Raw genomic sequence first — 17,695 nt, forward strand, 5'->3', positions numbered from 1 at the left:
GTATACTCTATTTTGTAAAGGTCAATTTAGTGTTCTATTTCTCTGTTGAAAAATCAGAGCGGAACAAAGGTTTAACCTACTTATCATATAGTATTGCTGAGATCTTCATGCATACATTGTATAGCTGTTTTTGTCTGATGAAAGATTGAGTGATATTTGCTCATTTAAAAAAATATCATATCTATCTGCATATAGTCATCTTTAAAGCCCAACTGTGGGAAATTTGTAAATTCTCCATTGCACTGGGGTTGCACCCACACAGCAAGGGTTAACTGTTAATGTATTCTAGGGGAGATTAAACGCACTTCTACTTACCAGATCCTCTGTACCACCAGGAGATGGTGCTCCCAACACTCTGGCGGTAGATTATTTTTTTCTCATCACGTCCAATGCAGACCTATGGACCATGCATCAGTCTTGGCCTTAGGACCTTAGACCACTAAACCATGGGGGAGAAGACACTGTGAGGACCAGCCTAGCAACATTGAGGAGCAGAGGATTGGGTAAGCAAATCTTCTTTTCTGTGACCACTAGACCTAATCGAGCAGTTAAGGCACAGTACCAATACAAGGGAGAGTGTTCACGTTTCCTGAGGTTAAGCTTTAAAATAAAACTATTTAAAAAAATGTTTAAACTTTTATTATTATTATTACAACAACTATTTAAACATTTTTAAAAATAAAATGTATTTAAAATTTAAAACTATGATTGCAGTTAATGCTAGTCAGAGAAGTGTCAATATTAGCACACATGATGAAAACGCTGACATTTATTTTGTCTCTGCACATAACTCCAGAGCACTATACACAAAAAGTGATAGATTCCTTCCCATTCAATGTTTTAAATGCATGACTTTTCGTGATGATTATTTCTTTATTTCTGGTAAAAGCCTCAATAGAGAAATGATGATTTTATCTACTCCTCTGTAAACATGGAAAAATGCATTGGCCTTAGACTCTCAAACAACAGGAATTTTCCAGAATACTAATTTAGCATATTTTAGAAATACCTGTTTTTTGTAATCATTATCACAAATGTAATGGCTTCTGAAAGCAATCATTGAATATTAATAGAACTGGATGAATGTGAGACGTTCTACAGCTCTGTGAGTTTAAAAACTTTTTCTATACTTAATCTATTCTGCTTTTTCATTTTTTGTATATTTTCCTGGGTGAATGCTTGAAGTGTTTATTGGATCCATACAATGAAAACTAAATGATTTTGATAACACTAAAATAACAAAAAAGAATGTTAACGGATTAATGGATTGTGTCTGTAAATGTTTTCATGGAACAGGAAAAGATAAAATACTGCACTGCACTGTGGGAATTTCCTCTTGAGAATAACCCAATATTATTTCAGCAACCTGAATGGTTTAATAAACATAAAACAATGTAATAAATGCATGTGCCTTATTTTCAATTAAAAATAAATACTTTAGGGATTTCTAATGATAATTACACCCATGTAACAATTTAAAGAAAAATACCAAAGGGGAATGATTATTTGTGTTGTACAGCAGAATTTTAAGTTAGGATTTAAAAACTGTTAAACTACATTTACGGTATAAGGTATTCTGCTTAGAGGATAGACGCATTAATTATAATTAAGCTCCATTAAACCCTTCCCCCTCAGATTTCTCATTAAAACTTTTAAAATACTAACAGATCACAGATGCAGGGAGATCTGATTGCCCTTGCTTATCTACATCCTGCCACCAAAACACTTTACCTTTGACCAACCATGCTGGCGCCAGGCTTATAATACAAAGAGCCACTCCCTGGCAGAGTTCATTAACCATTATGGCCACACTGGTATAGGAAAGCTATGTCATGGAGCAATGCTGATGGCAGGCTGTAAACACTACATCACCTTGTGCAGAGGGATCTCTCTACATTTGCTGTTCATAGGTATTCTAAAGCTACTTTTTGAATAATTTTCCTCACCACCCCTAATTTCTGGCTCAAAAAAAAGCCCTTTTTAATTACTAAAAGCCATGGTCACATAATGCAAATCTTCTTCTCTTCTTACATGAGAGTGGGATGGTCCTTCTTTAGATGCCTACATTGTTGGTTGAGTGGGATGGATAGGAAGTGGGGAATCACGTGTGCTCAGAAAAAAGCAGGACTATTGGCAGGATTTTTATTTTATTGTGTCCCATCCTTTATGAACCATTTGTTACAGGATTCTAAATTTAAATTGCACTACATTAATTCATTATGATGAACAACCATCACACCCTTTTTTGGTTTTGTAATGGATCTTTCAAAAGACAGAGGCAGGAGGTCTGCTGAAAATATTTAACTACCAAGGTCCTCAAAATAATAGGGTCTTTTTGGAAAAATACATTAAAAGGTACAAATAGCATTCGCAAATATCTCTATAAACTAAACTGTCCATTACGTGTACATTACTTAAAGGGTCAGTCCAACAGTTACATTTTTGGCAGCTGCTGGAAATTTAAATTACATGACAGTTTCTTATACTTATGTTTTAGTAGTGGGGTATCTGGGTTTCTTGGGTATCATTGGTTTCCAAGTATGCAAACCTACAATGACAATTACATTCCAATTTCATTCTTCTCGTTGGGGTTTTCTGAGCATATTGCTTGAGATATGGGCCAGGCCATGAGGGATGGGAAACGCTGATGTTGCCAGCCCATATTAAACCAAGTTTAGATACTCAGGACACACCAGGGCACCATACTGCTGTGCTGCAGACAGTTGGGGGACGGGAGTGGAGCATAGCTATGATGTCCCTTCCAGCAGTTTTGCCAGATGTGACATGATTACAAAAGAAAGCAGCCCGCCATAGGTCTGAGCATATTGCTTGAGATATGGGCACGGCCATGAGGGATGGAAAATGCTGATGTTGCCAGCCCATATTAAACTGAGTTTAGATACTCAGGACACACCAGGGCACCATACTGCTGTGTTGCAGACAGTTTTGCAGTTCCTGTTGTGGGCTGATGGTATGTTTATGATGATTTTGGATCATCTGGCAGGGATAAGTATGGTGCAATAGAAGAGATCTTGAGTTTTTTTTGTTGGTATTGTTATTTTCGTCCCATTGGTTGTACATACTGTGTACTTTTGGATTGTCTGCAGCGTGGTCTTTTGAATATTCATATGTGGTAGGCCTAACAATATTTCATATTATTTTATTTTCTGCCCTGTAGATGTGCTTGCTTATAATCAAGTTTTAATGACTTGTCTTTGTTGTTTGAAATAGTTAGGGTTTTTTTCCCTCTGTCCCACTGTATAACCATCTGTTGGCTCTGATGGCACTCTGTTTTATAGTATGTAGGTAACCATTTGGCTATGAGGTAGGCAATAGAGATATTTTGAGCTTATTTGCCCTTCTATTATTATTTTGTGCATATCGGTTGGCCTATGTTTGTGTCTTTTCTTCCTCCTGGAGATTGGGCCTGATCCTATATTTGTAGAGATTTTATTTTTGTGTGGGTTCCCTGTGTAATTTGTGTAATATGATTTTTGTGTTATAATGTGTATATATTTATTTGTATATTTATAAGTTTATTTATTTTGATCCCAAAGAAGCTATTTAATCGTGAAACGCATTAAACCTAGGTGCCATACAAGGTATAGTTGCATATACCACATGTTGTTTACAATGAATCTCAATCACAACTGATGGTGACATTTTATGAATCTACAACAGATTTTGTCTTTAATTGTATTATAAAGATGTTATTGGCATTATACAAATGTGTTTGTTCTCAATGGGTGGCACATTAAAGTCAATTTTCTCTCTCACCTTGCTTTGTTTTGGGAGTAGAGGTTACGTGGTCCAATTTAAATAAAGGGATGGTGCTCACAGAGTAAATAGGAAAGGTACAAGATGCACCCAACCTCTGTTTTTTTTCTACCTTCCTGTATTAATGATCAAATTCAGACTTCCAAGATAGGACTAAATCTGATTAGTGTACTAAACTGACTTTTTTTTACTTCAGGCTTTCTATATATGAGAGTCAGGAAGAATCCTGCAGTGGGTATGACTAGGAATTCCTTTGTGCATCACAGACAGGGATTCGTAGACCACCAGTGTACAACACAGAAATTGGGAAGGATTGGTGTGCTATGGAAATGCCAGAATTGAAAACTGAAGTTCTGAGATGAAAGACTTTACTTAGTTACATAGTTAGTCTGGCTGAAAATAGACAAATGTACATCTAGTCCAACCATACAAAAAAAGTTATAATCCTATATCCACAGTTGATCCAGAGAAAGGCAAAAAAGAGGCAATCGAATATTCACTGGATAGACTTTACTTATAAATGTTAGTATCCAGTTATATTATGTGTATCTAGGAAAGAATCCAGGCCTTTTTTAAAGCAATCTACTAAGCTGGCCAGAACCAACTCTTGAGGGAGTCTATTGCACAGCTCATACTGTGAAGAAACCTTTCTCTATTTGGAGATTAAATCTCTTTTCCTCTAGACTAAAGAGTGCCCCCTTGTCCTCTGTGATGACCTCAGGGTGAATAACTCTACACCGAGTTCACTATAAGAACCACTGATGTATTTATAAATGTTAATCATATCCCTCCTTAACCACTTAACCACAGCTGATCACGTGATGTGGTAAAAGGCCAATCACAGCGGCCTTTTACCACGTGATCAGTTGTGTCCAATGACACAGCAGATCACCAAGTAAATACAGTTGCCAGTTATCGGCTGCACTTTCCTCATGCTGTCACAGCGCCACCCATCAGTGCTGCCCAGCAGTGCCGCCAGTCAGTGCCATCAGTCAGTACCACCCATCAGTGCCGCCTATCAGTGCCCATCAGTTCTGCATATCAGTGCACCAGCAGTGCCAGCTCATCAGTGCCGCCTATCAGTGCCCATCAGTGCCACCTTTTCTATTTTATAATAGAAACAAAGAAAAACTTTTTTTTCAAATTGTTTGCTCTTTTTTTGTTTATTGCACAAAAAATAAAACACCCAGTGGCAATTAAATACCACCAAAAGAAAGCTCTATTAGTGTGAAAAAAATTATAAAAATGTCATATGGGTACAAAGTTGCATGACCGCGTAATTGTCATTCAAAGTGCTACAGCACTGAAAGCTTAAAATTGGCCTGGGCAGGAAGTGGGTATAAGTGCCCAGTAGGTAAGTGGTTAATCTCCTCTTCTCAAGAAAGAATAAATTCAATTCTTTTCATCTTTCCTCATAGCTGAGCTCCCCCACTGAGGTTGGCTTGTAAATTGGAGACATCCTGTAAGGACGTTATTCCACTGCACAGCTTGGTGTTATCTGCAAAGACTGAAATGGGATTTTTAATCCCAGACCATATATCATTTTTAAATATATTAAAAAGTAAGGGGCCCAACACTGAACCTTGGGGTACACCACTGACAACCCTAGACCATTCAGCGTATGAATCATTAACCACTACTCTCTGAGTACGATCTTTTAGCCAGTTTTCTATCCATTTACATACTAATTTTTCCAAGCCTGTAGACTTTACCTTACACATTAGATGTGTGTGGGGAACTGTGTCAAACGGTTTTGCAAAAGCCAGGTATACTACGTACACAGCTACCCCTCTGTCCAAAGTTTTGCTCACCTCCTCATAAAAAGAAATCAGATTTGTTTGACAACTTATCTCTTTCATGAATCCATGCTACCTGTGTGTATCTCAAGGTTTAATGGTCAATTTGGACTTAAGTGTACAGTACCTTCACCCAGAGGATAGTTTGTTCCAACAGGCTCCACCAATAACTGACATATCATATTTTGGTGGTCTGAACCTTTCAGGTGGCTGAGATTCAAGGTATGAAAAATAAGTGAAGATGATGTGCAAACTGTAATGCACCAGTCTGGTATAATAGAAACCGAGAATACCTAAAATTAACACGAAACGCCAATAAACTACATACTGTCAAATAAATTCTGCAATAATGTATGATGATTGACAAACAATAACTTTTATTAGAAATAACTTTTGCATTAAATACAGAAGTCAACATAAACATTAAACAAACATTACTAGTAATCCCATTAGTATACAGAAAAGCTCATTCTTAAAAAAAAACAAATCAGACTTAAATAAGCAAGTTTAAATAAACAAAAACATTCTATGGGGTTTTTTTTTTAAATTAAGACATATTGAAACAAACTTCTGCATTTAAACTAATTTTTATAACAAACAAGCATAAATATATAACTGGTTTGCCTAAATTTGTAAATGCACAAACTATTAAGCAAAAAGAGATTATTGAAGAAAACTTTTAAAATGTGTAAGTCACAAAAAATAAAGTACTAAAGTGTATCCCTAGACAAAACCTTTTTTTATTTTGGGTATAGTAGGGAACAGTTGTATGGTATAGTGCTATCTGTGTCCCTATCTGTTTCCCACTGGAGATATTTCACTTTCCTCTAAAGGTCTATAGGGGTTGAGCTTTGACTAATTTACCTCCTATCTAATGGTGGCTGCATAATTCCCGGGCCATTGCCACTGCCTAATGTCAGAGGCATGATACTTATGATCTTTTTACCTATCTGTAAGGGTGGCATTCTGGCTACCAATGTAAGGAGGGCATATTCCTACTGACCCTGATAAATTGGTTTTAGCAGGGGTTCCTTGAGACCTGAAAATTATTTGAACGGTAGATTTAAGATAAAAATTGTTGAGAAAGGCTGCTTTATTCAGTTGTCACCAGAAGTGGTGTCATATCTGAAAAGTATCCATCCACCCCCTGTTAGAATGCCAACCAGCAATTGGGTTTCCTATCACTTTCTGTCCCTGTAACAATGGTCAGAACAAATAAAGAGAGTCAATCTTTCCACATTAGACAAAGATTGCAATAAAAACCTGACAGGAGTCCTAACCATTACCTACTGGCTAGAGATACTGTATTCTTAAACAATCTACAAGAGGCCTGCTGTGGCTACAACCAAAAACTACACCTGTTGTTACAACAACTTGAGGTTGATTTACTAAAATTGGAGAGTGCAAAATCTGGTGCAGCTCTGCAAAGAAACCAATCAGCTTCCGTGTTTTTCTTTTGTCAAAGCTTAATTGGACAAGCTGACTTACCAGATTTTGCACTCTCCAATTTTAGCAAATCAACCCCATTGTGTCTCCTACAATTTATAAACTGAATACTGTTAATCAGCATGACATTAAAATCAATAGTGTTGAAACATTCAAAAAGCCATGGATGTCTGATTCAGAGCCCCTACACAAAATTACATTAGGTATGTAATCATTGTTAAACTTTGTTTTTCCTTGGCAATCACATTGTAATGACACTGACTTATATTGTCAATGAAAACAATAAAGAAAAACACCATGGGGTAGATTTAGTAAAAATGGTGCAGCTATGCATGGTATCCAATCAGCTCCTAACTTCAGCTTGTTCAATTAAGCTTTGGCAATAAAACCTGGAAGCTGATTGGTTTCTGTGCAGAGTTGCACCAGATTTTGCACTCTATAATTTTAGTAAATCAACCCCATGCTTTTTATAAAGCATATTTGGCTTTGGCCATTACCAAATTTTCATGTACTACATGTACTGATATATTACAGATGAAAAATACAGCAAGTAAATATTAAAATATAAATACTTTCGGTTTGTCATAAACTCTGCCAGCAAACAATAGCTACCTCTAGTGACTGTACTTCGCAGGAAATAGTATTTCTATAGGTTTTCTTTTTTTAGAAAGGTTTGTTGATCAAAGGGAGAATTCCAGAAGTGTTCCATGCAGCTGCTGTTCTGTATTTGAACCTTCTGTTGTAAAGTGTGAATAATTATCCAAAGCTCCTGTGGTCATACACATGGATCAGTTCCACCTATTTGCCTATGACATTTACAACTGAGTTTAATCACTTTACTATCATCCTGCAAATACCTAGTATGATTGTATCTCTATACTATCCACATATAGTTTAGATCAGTATCTGCTGTTAGAGTTTTATGCTGCATTTTGAGGGTGGACATTTGATAAGCACTGGAGAGGATAAAGTACAAACAAAGATAAAATAATTTTAAATATAAAAAGTACCTAACATTTAAAACTATTAAAGGAGAACTAACTACAAACTACAACATTTGGCAATATATAAGTCATGAGACATTCTGCAAATCCACATCCCCATTTGTTTCAATACTTGATGGATAAACTAAAGATCCACATAGGCTACCCTAACCTGATGTCTGCTTGTGTTACAAGGGTGCCTTTATATCCTCAGGACCAGGCTAGCCCCTATTGTTATGTGATCTGAGGCACAAAGCACACACCCAAATTTAACAATAGTAATTAGTATAGCAGCTGGGAATGAACTTCAGTAAAGGTACTCTGAAGTTCATGTATTAAGCAAAGAACAGTAACCATACTAGATATCATGTACGATTACTGAATATTGTTCTGTTGCCTTAAGTTCTCCTTAAGCTTGCAATAACCCTTCACTTCCATGTAAGAAGTTTTACAAAGCCAGTGTGATAGTGTTGTAGTCTTTCTCCAGATGTAAAACACATGACATCTTCACCCCTGATTTTACAAAGTCTCTGCTGACTAGACTTCTAACAAGTAACACATGCTATTTATGGAAAAAGCACCAACATTTCTGGCACAATGCTTTCCTGAAATGAAAAAAGCAGAAAAAAAATAAGTGGCTGGAGTCAGTACAAAATACAGTAGTACAGCAAGTAGCTAGGAGGCAGGAACCCTTTTGTATGTTAACAATTTCTGATTGCACATTTTCCAGCAGGATCCAAGATTTCATTTTAATGCAGCTAAATAAATAGTTGAGATACATACAAGGTAGCTTTTTTATATGTTGTTTTGTTTTTCTGTCCATCAGGTCCTGAGTAGGGTTGCCACCTCATCCCTTTAAAGCCAAACACGTATTAATTACACAGGTTCTGTGGTTGATTAAGTTGGTAATTAAACTCACCTAGTGCCTTATTTGCATTAAATTAGCCTCAGAACCTGTGTAATTAATGTGTTTGGTTTTAAAGGGATGAGGTGGCAACTCTAGTCTTGAGATTTACGCAGTCTTACCAGACACCACAGACAGATGGGTAGCCTATGTTTTCTCTGCTTCAGTGACACAATGTCACCTCCCTGCCTCCTGCATGTGAATGGACAGTAAATAAGTATCAGCACAGGCATGAGATCATCACTCTGCTATCGTCTCCTATCAGTATGTTTCCAGTAAGATATCATGTGCACTGCAGAACACTGGATTAGAATCTAAAGCTGTCCTTCTCTTTCTAATTCTTTAATTGGTGTTTTTGTAATAAATACGTGAAGTTATGCTTTTATTCAGGGTGGACAGTTGGATTGGGACTTCACAGCCAACCACCCTCTGAAATGTTTGGGAACCATTAAGCTGGCCATAGGCAGATTGACCAGGGACCAGCTGAATTTCAATCAGTGTGTGGCCATCCCTGCTGAATGAAAAAAATACCTGTCTATGGCTGGCTTAAGAATTACATTCTGCCTATAAATTACAGAAGAAAATGGCTAAGTGAAAACATCTTTAGTTTCTCCCATTATATCTCTGCAATTTTTTTCAGTGCAATAGATATGGGGGCAGATGGAGAGAAGAGTAGGGCTTTGGGTTGCCACCTCATCTCTTTAAAACCAAACACATATTAATTACACAGATTCTGTGGCTGATTAAGGTGATAATTAAACCCAGTTAGTGCCTTATCTGTATTAAATTAGCCCCAGAACCTGTGTAATTATATGTGCTTGGTTTTAAAGGGAAGAGGTGGCAACCCTAGTAGGACTGTAGAAGGAAAATAGTTTTTTTCCTGTATGTAAACATATTTCTGGTCCCACAAAATGGCAATTTAAAGTTCTTTCATTAGATTTTTTTATTATGTTTCCAGTGGCAGAACTAGCATAGTTACAAATTCATTTTTACACCAGGCACACACACATGCTACCCACATGCTCCTCTAGGTCTGAAAATAATTTTTAGTAGTACTCATTAAATTAAATAAATACTAATAATGCGTTAACAAATATGAAGACTCCTTCATGTCACCCTATCTGCATGTTGGTTTAAAAAAATGAATTCAAGATTTTATTAGCAGCACATGAAGATAACAATGGTGTGATAAATAAAGATAAAATGTAATGGTTTAGGCTGTATTCCCCCAGCAACGCAGAGCACTTTGCCACTCCAGCAGCTCTCCGTTACTGGCTACATAGGCTGTGGTGCACAATTTAGTGCATCACACTGTTTCCTTTTTTTTTCTGTACAAACTTTATGTTAAGTGTACAAAGCGTATATTTCAATCATGACAATGTATGGCAGTGCAATGTGCTGCGCTCCCGTATATTGCCATGCATTTTGACACAGTGTGCTACGATAAAATGCAGCATGCCTGCATTCATTTTATCCCAGCAACCTGCAGGACAGCCATCTGCTGTGTTGCAGTGTGGATGGGACACATAGGAAACAATAGTGACAGACATTTTACATTGCAGTAAAACATTTGTCACCACATATAGTGTGAATTAGCCCTTAATATTGGAATGCACCATGAACTGTGGCCCAACATGAGAATAATATTGGTGCACTTTGATATTGACAGGACTACATGGGGGGGCTAAATTACAGTAATTGTATCTACCAAACAGAGGTGATTTCATTATATTTATACAAAAACAATGGTTATTCTGATCAATTGAATTCATAGGCAACAAACAGACAATTGTGACAATATATGAGCCGTGACAGTATGCTGGCAATATACTGACAATCATAAGGGGTCCTCTCCCTAGCTGGTTTTGCACTGTCTGTCTGTTCTCCATCTGAGAGAGTCAGAGAGTAGCAGTGCTACTTCTAAGGCTTGGTTCACACTGCATGACTTGGGATCCAACTTGTGAGACCCCAAGTCGCATGACATGTGAAATCCCATGTTAGTCAATGAGAGCTGTCTTAATTAGCACTACTGAAGTCGTTCCGACTTTAGAAAAGGTTCCTGTACTACTTCAAGGTGACTTCTATCCGACTTGTTCCCATAGACTTTAATGGAAGTCGCCTCCAAGTCAGATCCTCATCTATATCAGAATTGCTTCAAAGTAGTACGCAATTCGCCTGGCAATGTCGCACTGTAAGTCGCATGACTTTCAGGTCGTAGTAGTGTGAACCGAGTGCTTCACAATGAAACTTCCTTACATTCATGAGTCAGGATTCATCATTCACCAGTCAATGCAGGACTATGACTTCACTGTACAACTCAGATCTAATATACACTGAGACTGTCCTGATCTTCTGTTCCCCTGCGGGAATAACTGCATTATGTTAAGCTGCATGTGCATTGAGAGTAACCGTGGTGGGCAGAACTTTATATAGGACCAGTGGACCAATGATGTCACTGAGCATATTTCTCCACCCAACATGCTGCTCAGCAGGGGATGCAAAAGGAAAGGAGCAAGCCTGGTACAGTGCATTAATGTGCATCATGTTGCTCATTAACATGTGCTGCCTTAAGGTTGTTCTAAAGGCTTTTCTTGCCCTAAAATAACAAACATGTTTTACTCACCTGCTCTGTGCATTGGTATTGCACAGGGAGGCCCTGAACCTCTTCTTTTAGGGGCCCCCACTGGCACTCTAGGTTCCTCCTCTTCTTTCTCTGCCCCATAGCAAGTGGCTTGCTATGGGAGCAGACATGCAGGCTTGATCCCCAGCTAGGCTGCATGCATTTATTGACACACAGGCACAGCACTTGATCAATCCAGGAGTGAGGTAAATGTTTAGAGGGGGAAGGCGGCACAGCAAGGCCTAAAAAGTTTTTAAAAATGTTTTTGCTTTAGAACCACTTTAAAGGATAAGTTCACCTTTGGGAACACGTTACGTTTCCCGTTTTTGGGGTGGAACATGTAACATGTTCCAGCTCTTGCGGATCTTCCCACCCCCTATCCCGTGACAGCTGGCCAGGATCTTCTCCCTGCACCTGCTGTTACCATTTGAAAAGAGCATAGCCATGTGTGTGCGAAGCCCTGTTTCATTCATTCACAGGGAACTACCATTATCCCTTGCTGCTGATGGCTCGTAGTTCTGAATGAACTACAAGGGCGCTGGTGAGCACTCTCATAGTCCACTGAGCTTCCTGGACTAAAGTAACTGCTGTATCAGAGGTACGGGCAGGCAACTACACTGACAGTTTGCCGATTACAGCTGCAATGCTTTCCAGGCTCCTTAGAGAAAAAATAGTAACTGCACATTTTTTTTACCAGAAAAAAAATTTGAATTTTTTTTTTAAAAGTGAACTTATCCTTTAATGTTGCTCATTGTTTTGAATGGGTTGCCAAAGCATCACTAAAGACCATAAATCATACCAGCACTATTTCCTTTCATTGGGGTGGCATTCAAATTGAAGTACGTGTTTTGCTGTGTGTTGGAGTAACAAGCTTTCAAACGTTTGCATTTGAGGGGGTTGGTACAGACACAACAGGCCTCGTACACTCACCGGCTGCTTTATTAGGGACACCTGTTCAATTGTTTGGTAACACAAACTGCTAATCAGCTAATCATATGGCAGCAACTCAATGCATTGCGCATCTTGGCGTGGTGAAGACGATTTGCTGAAGTTCAAATCCAGCATCAGAATTGGGGAAGAAAGGTTGCTGATCTACTGGGATTTTCATGCATAACCATCTCTAGGGTTTACAGAAAATGGTCCAAAAAAGAGAAACTATCCAGTGTGGTGCATGTGTGTGGACGAAATTGCCTTGTTGATGTCAGAGATCAGAGGAGAATGAACAGACTGGTTTGAAATGATAGAAAAGCAACAGTAACTCAAATAACCACTTGCTACAACCAGGGTGTGCAAAATACCATCTCTAAATGCACAACATGTTGAACTTTGCAGTAGATGGGCTACAACAGCAGAAGACCACACCGAGTGCCAGTGTACCCATCTTCTGATGGCTACTTCCAGCAGGATAATGCACCATGTCACAAAGCTCAAATCATCTCAAACTGGTTTCTTGAAGATCACAATGAGTCCACTGTGCTCCAATGACCTCCACGGTCCCCAGATCTCAATCCAATAGAACACATGTGGTGGAACAGGAGATTTGTATCATGGATGTGCAGCTGACAAATCTGCAGCAACTGCATGATTCTATCATGTCAATATAGACCAAAATCTCTCAGGAATGTTTCCAACACCTTGCTGACAGCTTGTTGAATCTATGCCATGAAGAATTAAGGCAGTTCTGAAGGCAAAAGGGGTCCAACACAGTATAAACAAGGTGTACCTAATAAAGTGGCCGGGCTGGTGAGTGTACATGAACTGTTTATCTACAACCAACCAACCTCTCTCTTTCCTGCTGAAAGTGCAGTTTACAGGAGAAGGATAAACTGACAGGCTCTTAAAAGGGAAACAAGAACTATGGGATCCAATATTTGAAGATGTGTCAAATACAAGAAACAAAAACATTGGTCTTTGCAAAAAGGATACTTACAAGTATTTGGACCCAGTTTATCTATTGAAAGGCTGCTCGAATAATCCTGTCACTAAGAGGCTGAGTGGGTCTAAAGTTGTCAGCAAGTATTCCATCACTTTCATCTTCCAGATCTGCACCCTTTACATGCATTCTTAGTCTCCTGAATTCTTCAATCTGTACAGGGCAACATGAATTTATTGTAACTCAAAATGTTTTAAAGCCGAGCATTTTCATATAGGTTTAAGGTTTGATTGTAATCTGTTTAACATCTAGCATCAAAAACATGTTATAGAACTATAGTTAGGCCAACAGGATATCGTTGTAAGACATTCAGTCCTATGTGTAAATTGTATTTTGTAATTTTATATTAGCCTGATATTGAACCTAAAGTACAAGATAGTTCATGGTTAGAAAAAGTAAAAAAATCCAAAGTTTATTTTAAATGTACACTTTTATTCAAACTAATCTATTTTTGCACATGCTAGATAAAAAGTATATTGAATGCAAAGTTCACTGTTCAAAGCACCAGCTATGAGTGTAAACAGTGATATTACAGCTGCAATATAAAGTGCAATAAAAGATGAATTGACATTAGGAAAAATGGCTTAGCAACCTCCTGCCAGCCACACCTTTGTTTAAAAGGTTTTTCATGCATTGCAGATGTATTAAGAGAAAAGATTTAAGGAGTAATTTAGGCTCCATGCACACTAGGCGTTTTAATAACACTGGTAACAATAGCTGTGTAAAGTCACAATAAAAACGTACGTTTTTCAGCGTTTTTGTATTAGCCTTTAGCGGCGTTTTGCCGTGTTTTTTCGCGTTTGCATTTTTTAGCGTATTTTAGAGGGGTTTTTTTAGTAAAAAAAAAAAGTCCAAAAACACTGGTTTGCTGTGATTTACCGTGTTTTACTGTGTTTGACGCATTTTTACAGCTAAAAAGCTCCTCTAGAAACCCACTAGTTCTGGTGTTTTTTTCCAGCCAAAAAACGCCCCTGCCAAAAAAAATTGATTACAGTCTATGTGTGCATGGACACATAGGCCCTGATTCACTATTGGGCGTGGGCGCATATTTATGGGCTTAAGCCCAATTTTCATGGGCGTCCGTCATTTTTTACCCTGCAACCTAATTCACTATTGAGCAGAGCCCATAAGCAGATGCCCAATCTAATTCACAAAAGGACACACGCCCGAAATCAGACTCACAAAACAGACTTGCTAAGAAGCAAGTCTAAAACCATGAAAAATCACTGCAGAGACATGTTCACTTAGAAATTTGCTTTGCCAAATATCAGGACTTCACTTTAAACAATATCTGCTATTTCCAAAAAAATTAAAAATGTGTTAAAAATCGTTTTTTTCAAGGAAATCGACACAGTAAAAATCTAGAAGCCCGTGCAGTGTCTTTGGCAGATACAACTGAGCATGTGCAGAACACATTTTAGACTTCTGCCATGGGCGTTTGCTTTTTAGCCACTGACTAATAGTGAATCTGATTGTGGATTCCTCTGAGAGCCGGCACTCGCTCGCGTCTATTGTGTTTAATAAACAGCACTCGGCATATCTTCATGTAATCTAATTAGATTTCCTTAGTTCTAGTGATTCTATTTTTGTTTCTTATCCTTTATAATTATTTCTGTAATGATTTTACTTATTTCAAAGGTCTAGATAATATATATTTTGACAGCTGAATGTAAAAATAAAGGTCCACAATAAAAAAAAAAAAAAAAAAAACAGCGTGGGTCCCCCCTCTCATCCATACCAAGCCCTTCAGGTCTGGTATGGATATTAAGGGGGAACTCCACGCTGAAATTTAAAAAAAAAAACAGCGTGGGTCCCCCTCAATATCCATACCAGACCCTTATCCGAGCATGCAGCCCGGCAGGTCAGGAAAGGGGGGGGACGAGCGAGCGCCCCCCCCCCTCCTGAACCATACCAGGCCACATGCCCTCAACATGGGGGGGTGCTTTGAGGCAGGGGGGCTCCCCCCCCCAAAGCACCTTGTCCCCATGTTGATGAGGACAAGGGCCTCTTCCCCACAACCCTGGCCGGTGGTTGTGGGGGTCTGCGGGCGGGGGGCTTATCAGAATCTGGAAGCCCCCTTTAACAAGGGGGCCCCCAGATCCCGGCCCCCCCCCTACGTGAACGAGTCTGCGGTACATGGTCCCGCAGACTCCTTCACAAAAAAACTAAGTGTGGTGTAAAAAAAACACAGTACAGGGTCTTTGACAAGTCCTTTATTAAAACAATGTCCCCCGAAGTAGATCCAACGTCAATCACGGCGGCGGCAGGGACCCGAAAAAAGAAAAAAAAAAAAAGGTTCCGCTCCCGTCGGAGGCTTCCAGCCATGTGAAGAAGAGGCTAGCTGACAGTTCTTATATAGGTATGGGGCGGGGCCAGCCGGGCACATCATCCCCGCCCCTTACCTATTTGAGAAATGTCACCCTGTCTCTCCGCTGAGGCTAACTAGCTGAATGCAGGAGACAGTCTGACATTTCTTATATAGCTATGGGGCGGGGCCAGCCGGGGACATCATCCGAGTGACCCGCCCCATGTCACATGCTTGCTGTTCCCGGCTGGCCCCGCCCCATAGCTATATAAGAAATGTCAGACTGTCTCCTGCATTCAGCTAGTTAGCCTCAGCGGAGAGACAGGGTGACATTTCTCAAATAGGTAAGGGGCGGGGATGATGTGCCCGGCTGGCCCCGCCCCATACCTATATAAGAACTGTCAGCTAGCCTCTTCTTCACAAGGCTGGGAGCCTCCGACGGGAGCGGAACCTTTTTTTTTTTTCTTTTTTCGGGTCCCTGCCGCCGCCGCCGTGATTGACGTTGGATCTACTTCGGGGGACATTGTTTTAATAAAGGACTTGTCAAAGACCCTGTACTGTGTTTTTTTTACACCACACTTAGTTTTTTTGTGAAGGAGTCTGCGGGACCATGTACCGCAGACTCGTTCACGTGGGGGGGGGGCGGGATCTGGGGGCCCCCTTGTTAAAGGGGGCTTCCAGATTCTGATAAGCCCCCCGCCCGCAGACCCCCACAACCACCGGCCAGGGTTGTGGGGAAGAGGCCCTTGTCCTCATCAACATGGGGACAAGGTGCTTTGGGGGGGGGAGCCCCCCCTGTCTCAAAGCACCCCCCCATGTTGAGGGCATGTGGCCTGGTATGGTTCAGGAGGGGGGGGGGGCGCTCGCTCGTCCCCCCCCTTTCCTGACCTGCCGGGCTGCATGCTCGGATAAGGGTCTGGTATGGATATTGAGGGGGACCCACGCTGTTTTTTTTTTTAAATTTCAGCGTGGAGTTCCCCCTTAATACCCATACCAGACCTGAAGGGCTTGGTATGGATGAGAGGGGGGACCCACGCTGTTTTTTTTATTATTTATTTAATTCACGGAAATAATTTAAAATTCAGCTGTCAGTGGGAAACCCCGATGACAGCTGAAACATTCCTTCTGTCCCTGCAGAGAGCTCCGCTATTATATTTGACATTAAAAAGTATAGAGACTGCAACATTGTATCCATTTGTATCCATTCCGGATATAGATGTTTTTATTCGGATACAAATAGATACAATGTTGCAACCTTTATACTTTTTAATGTCAAATATAATAGCGCAGCTCTCTGCAGGGACAGAAGTAATTACTTCGCTATTATATTTGCAGGCCGTAGATGGGGCGAAAATCGAACAATTTTTTTGCCATTGGTGGTAACGTCGGCCCATTGAACAACCGATTTTTTTTTTTTAAAACGGTCAGTTTTCGCCCCATCTAAGGCCTGCATTTTTCTTTTTCTTATTCTTTTTTTTTATTCTTTTTCTTGCAGGTCATGGCTCATGTGCAGATTATTTATCTGTTAAAAGATCAGCCAATTTGCCGATCATTGCAGCTAAAATCGGCCGATCTGCAAAATCGGCCAATTTTTATCCAAATTTACCAATTAAAAAAAGTTGCAAAATCCCCAAAAATGGCTGACCAATTAACCCACTAACGGGCTGAAAATCAGCCGATTTTTTTTGCGGACGATTTTAGACCCATGTAAAGCAGGCCATAGATAGGTCTAAAATCGGCCGATTTTTCTGCCGAAAAGAAAATCGAACGATTTTCGGGCCGTTAGTGGGTTAATTGGTCAGCTGTTTTTCGGGATTTTGGCACATTTTTTTTATCAGTAAATTTGGAACAAAAAATTTTCAACTTTACTGGTAAACAAAATATGCTAAAATCCCAAAAAATGGCCGACCAATTATCCCAATAACGGAAGA

General features: G+C 39.5%; 1 protein-coding gene across 2 annotated transcripts in view; it reads right to left on the reverse strand.

The window, feature by feature from the left end:
* Window positions 1-5,925: 5,925 nt before the first annotated feature.
* Window positions 5,926-17,695, reverse strand: part of CA8 (carbonic anhydrase 8 (inactive)) — a 112,857-nt gene continuing 101,087 nt past the window's right edge. For both annotated transcript variants that reach the window (XM_089685309.1, XM_089685310.1), the window contains 2 exons: window positions 13,457-13,612; window positions 5,926-8,607 (listed from right to left, as the gene is read on the reverse strand). In XM_089685309.1, the coding sequence (XP_089541435.1) occupies window positions 13,478-13,612 (135 nt within the window). In that variant the 3' untranslated portion in view covers window positions 5,926-8,607; window positions 13,457-13,477. The remainder of the gene's footprint in view (window positions 8,608-13,456; window positions 13,613-17,695) is intronic.

Source organism: Staurois parvus, unplaced genomic scaffold, assembly GCF_062004578.1.
Source record: "Staurois parvus isolate SC_StPar_1 unplaced genomic scaffold, SC_StPar_1.0 ptg000371l, whole genome shotgun sequence".
NCBI lineage: Eukaryota > Metazoa > Chordata > Amphibia > Anura > Ranidae > Staurois > Staurois parvus.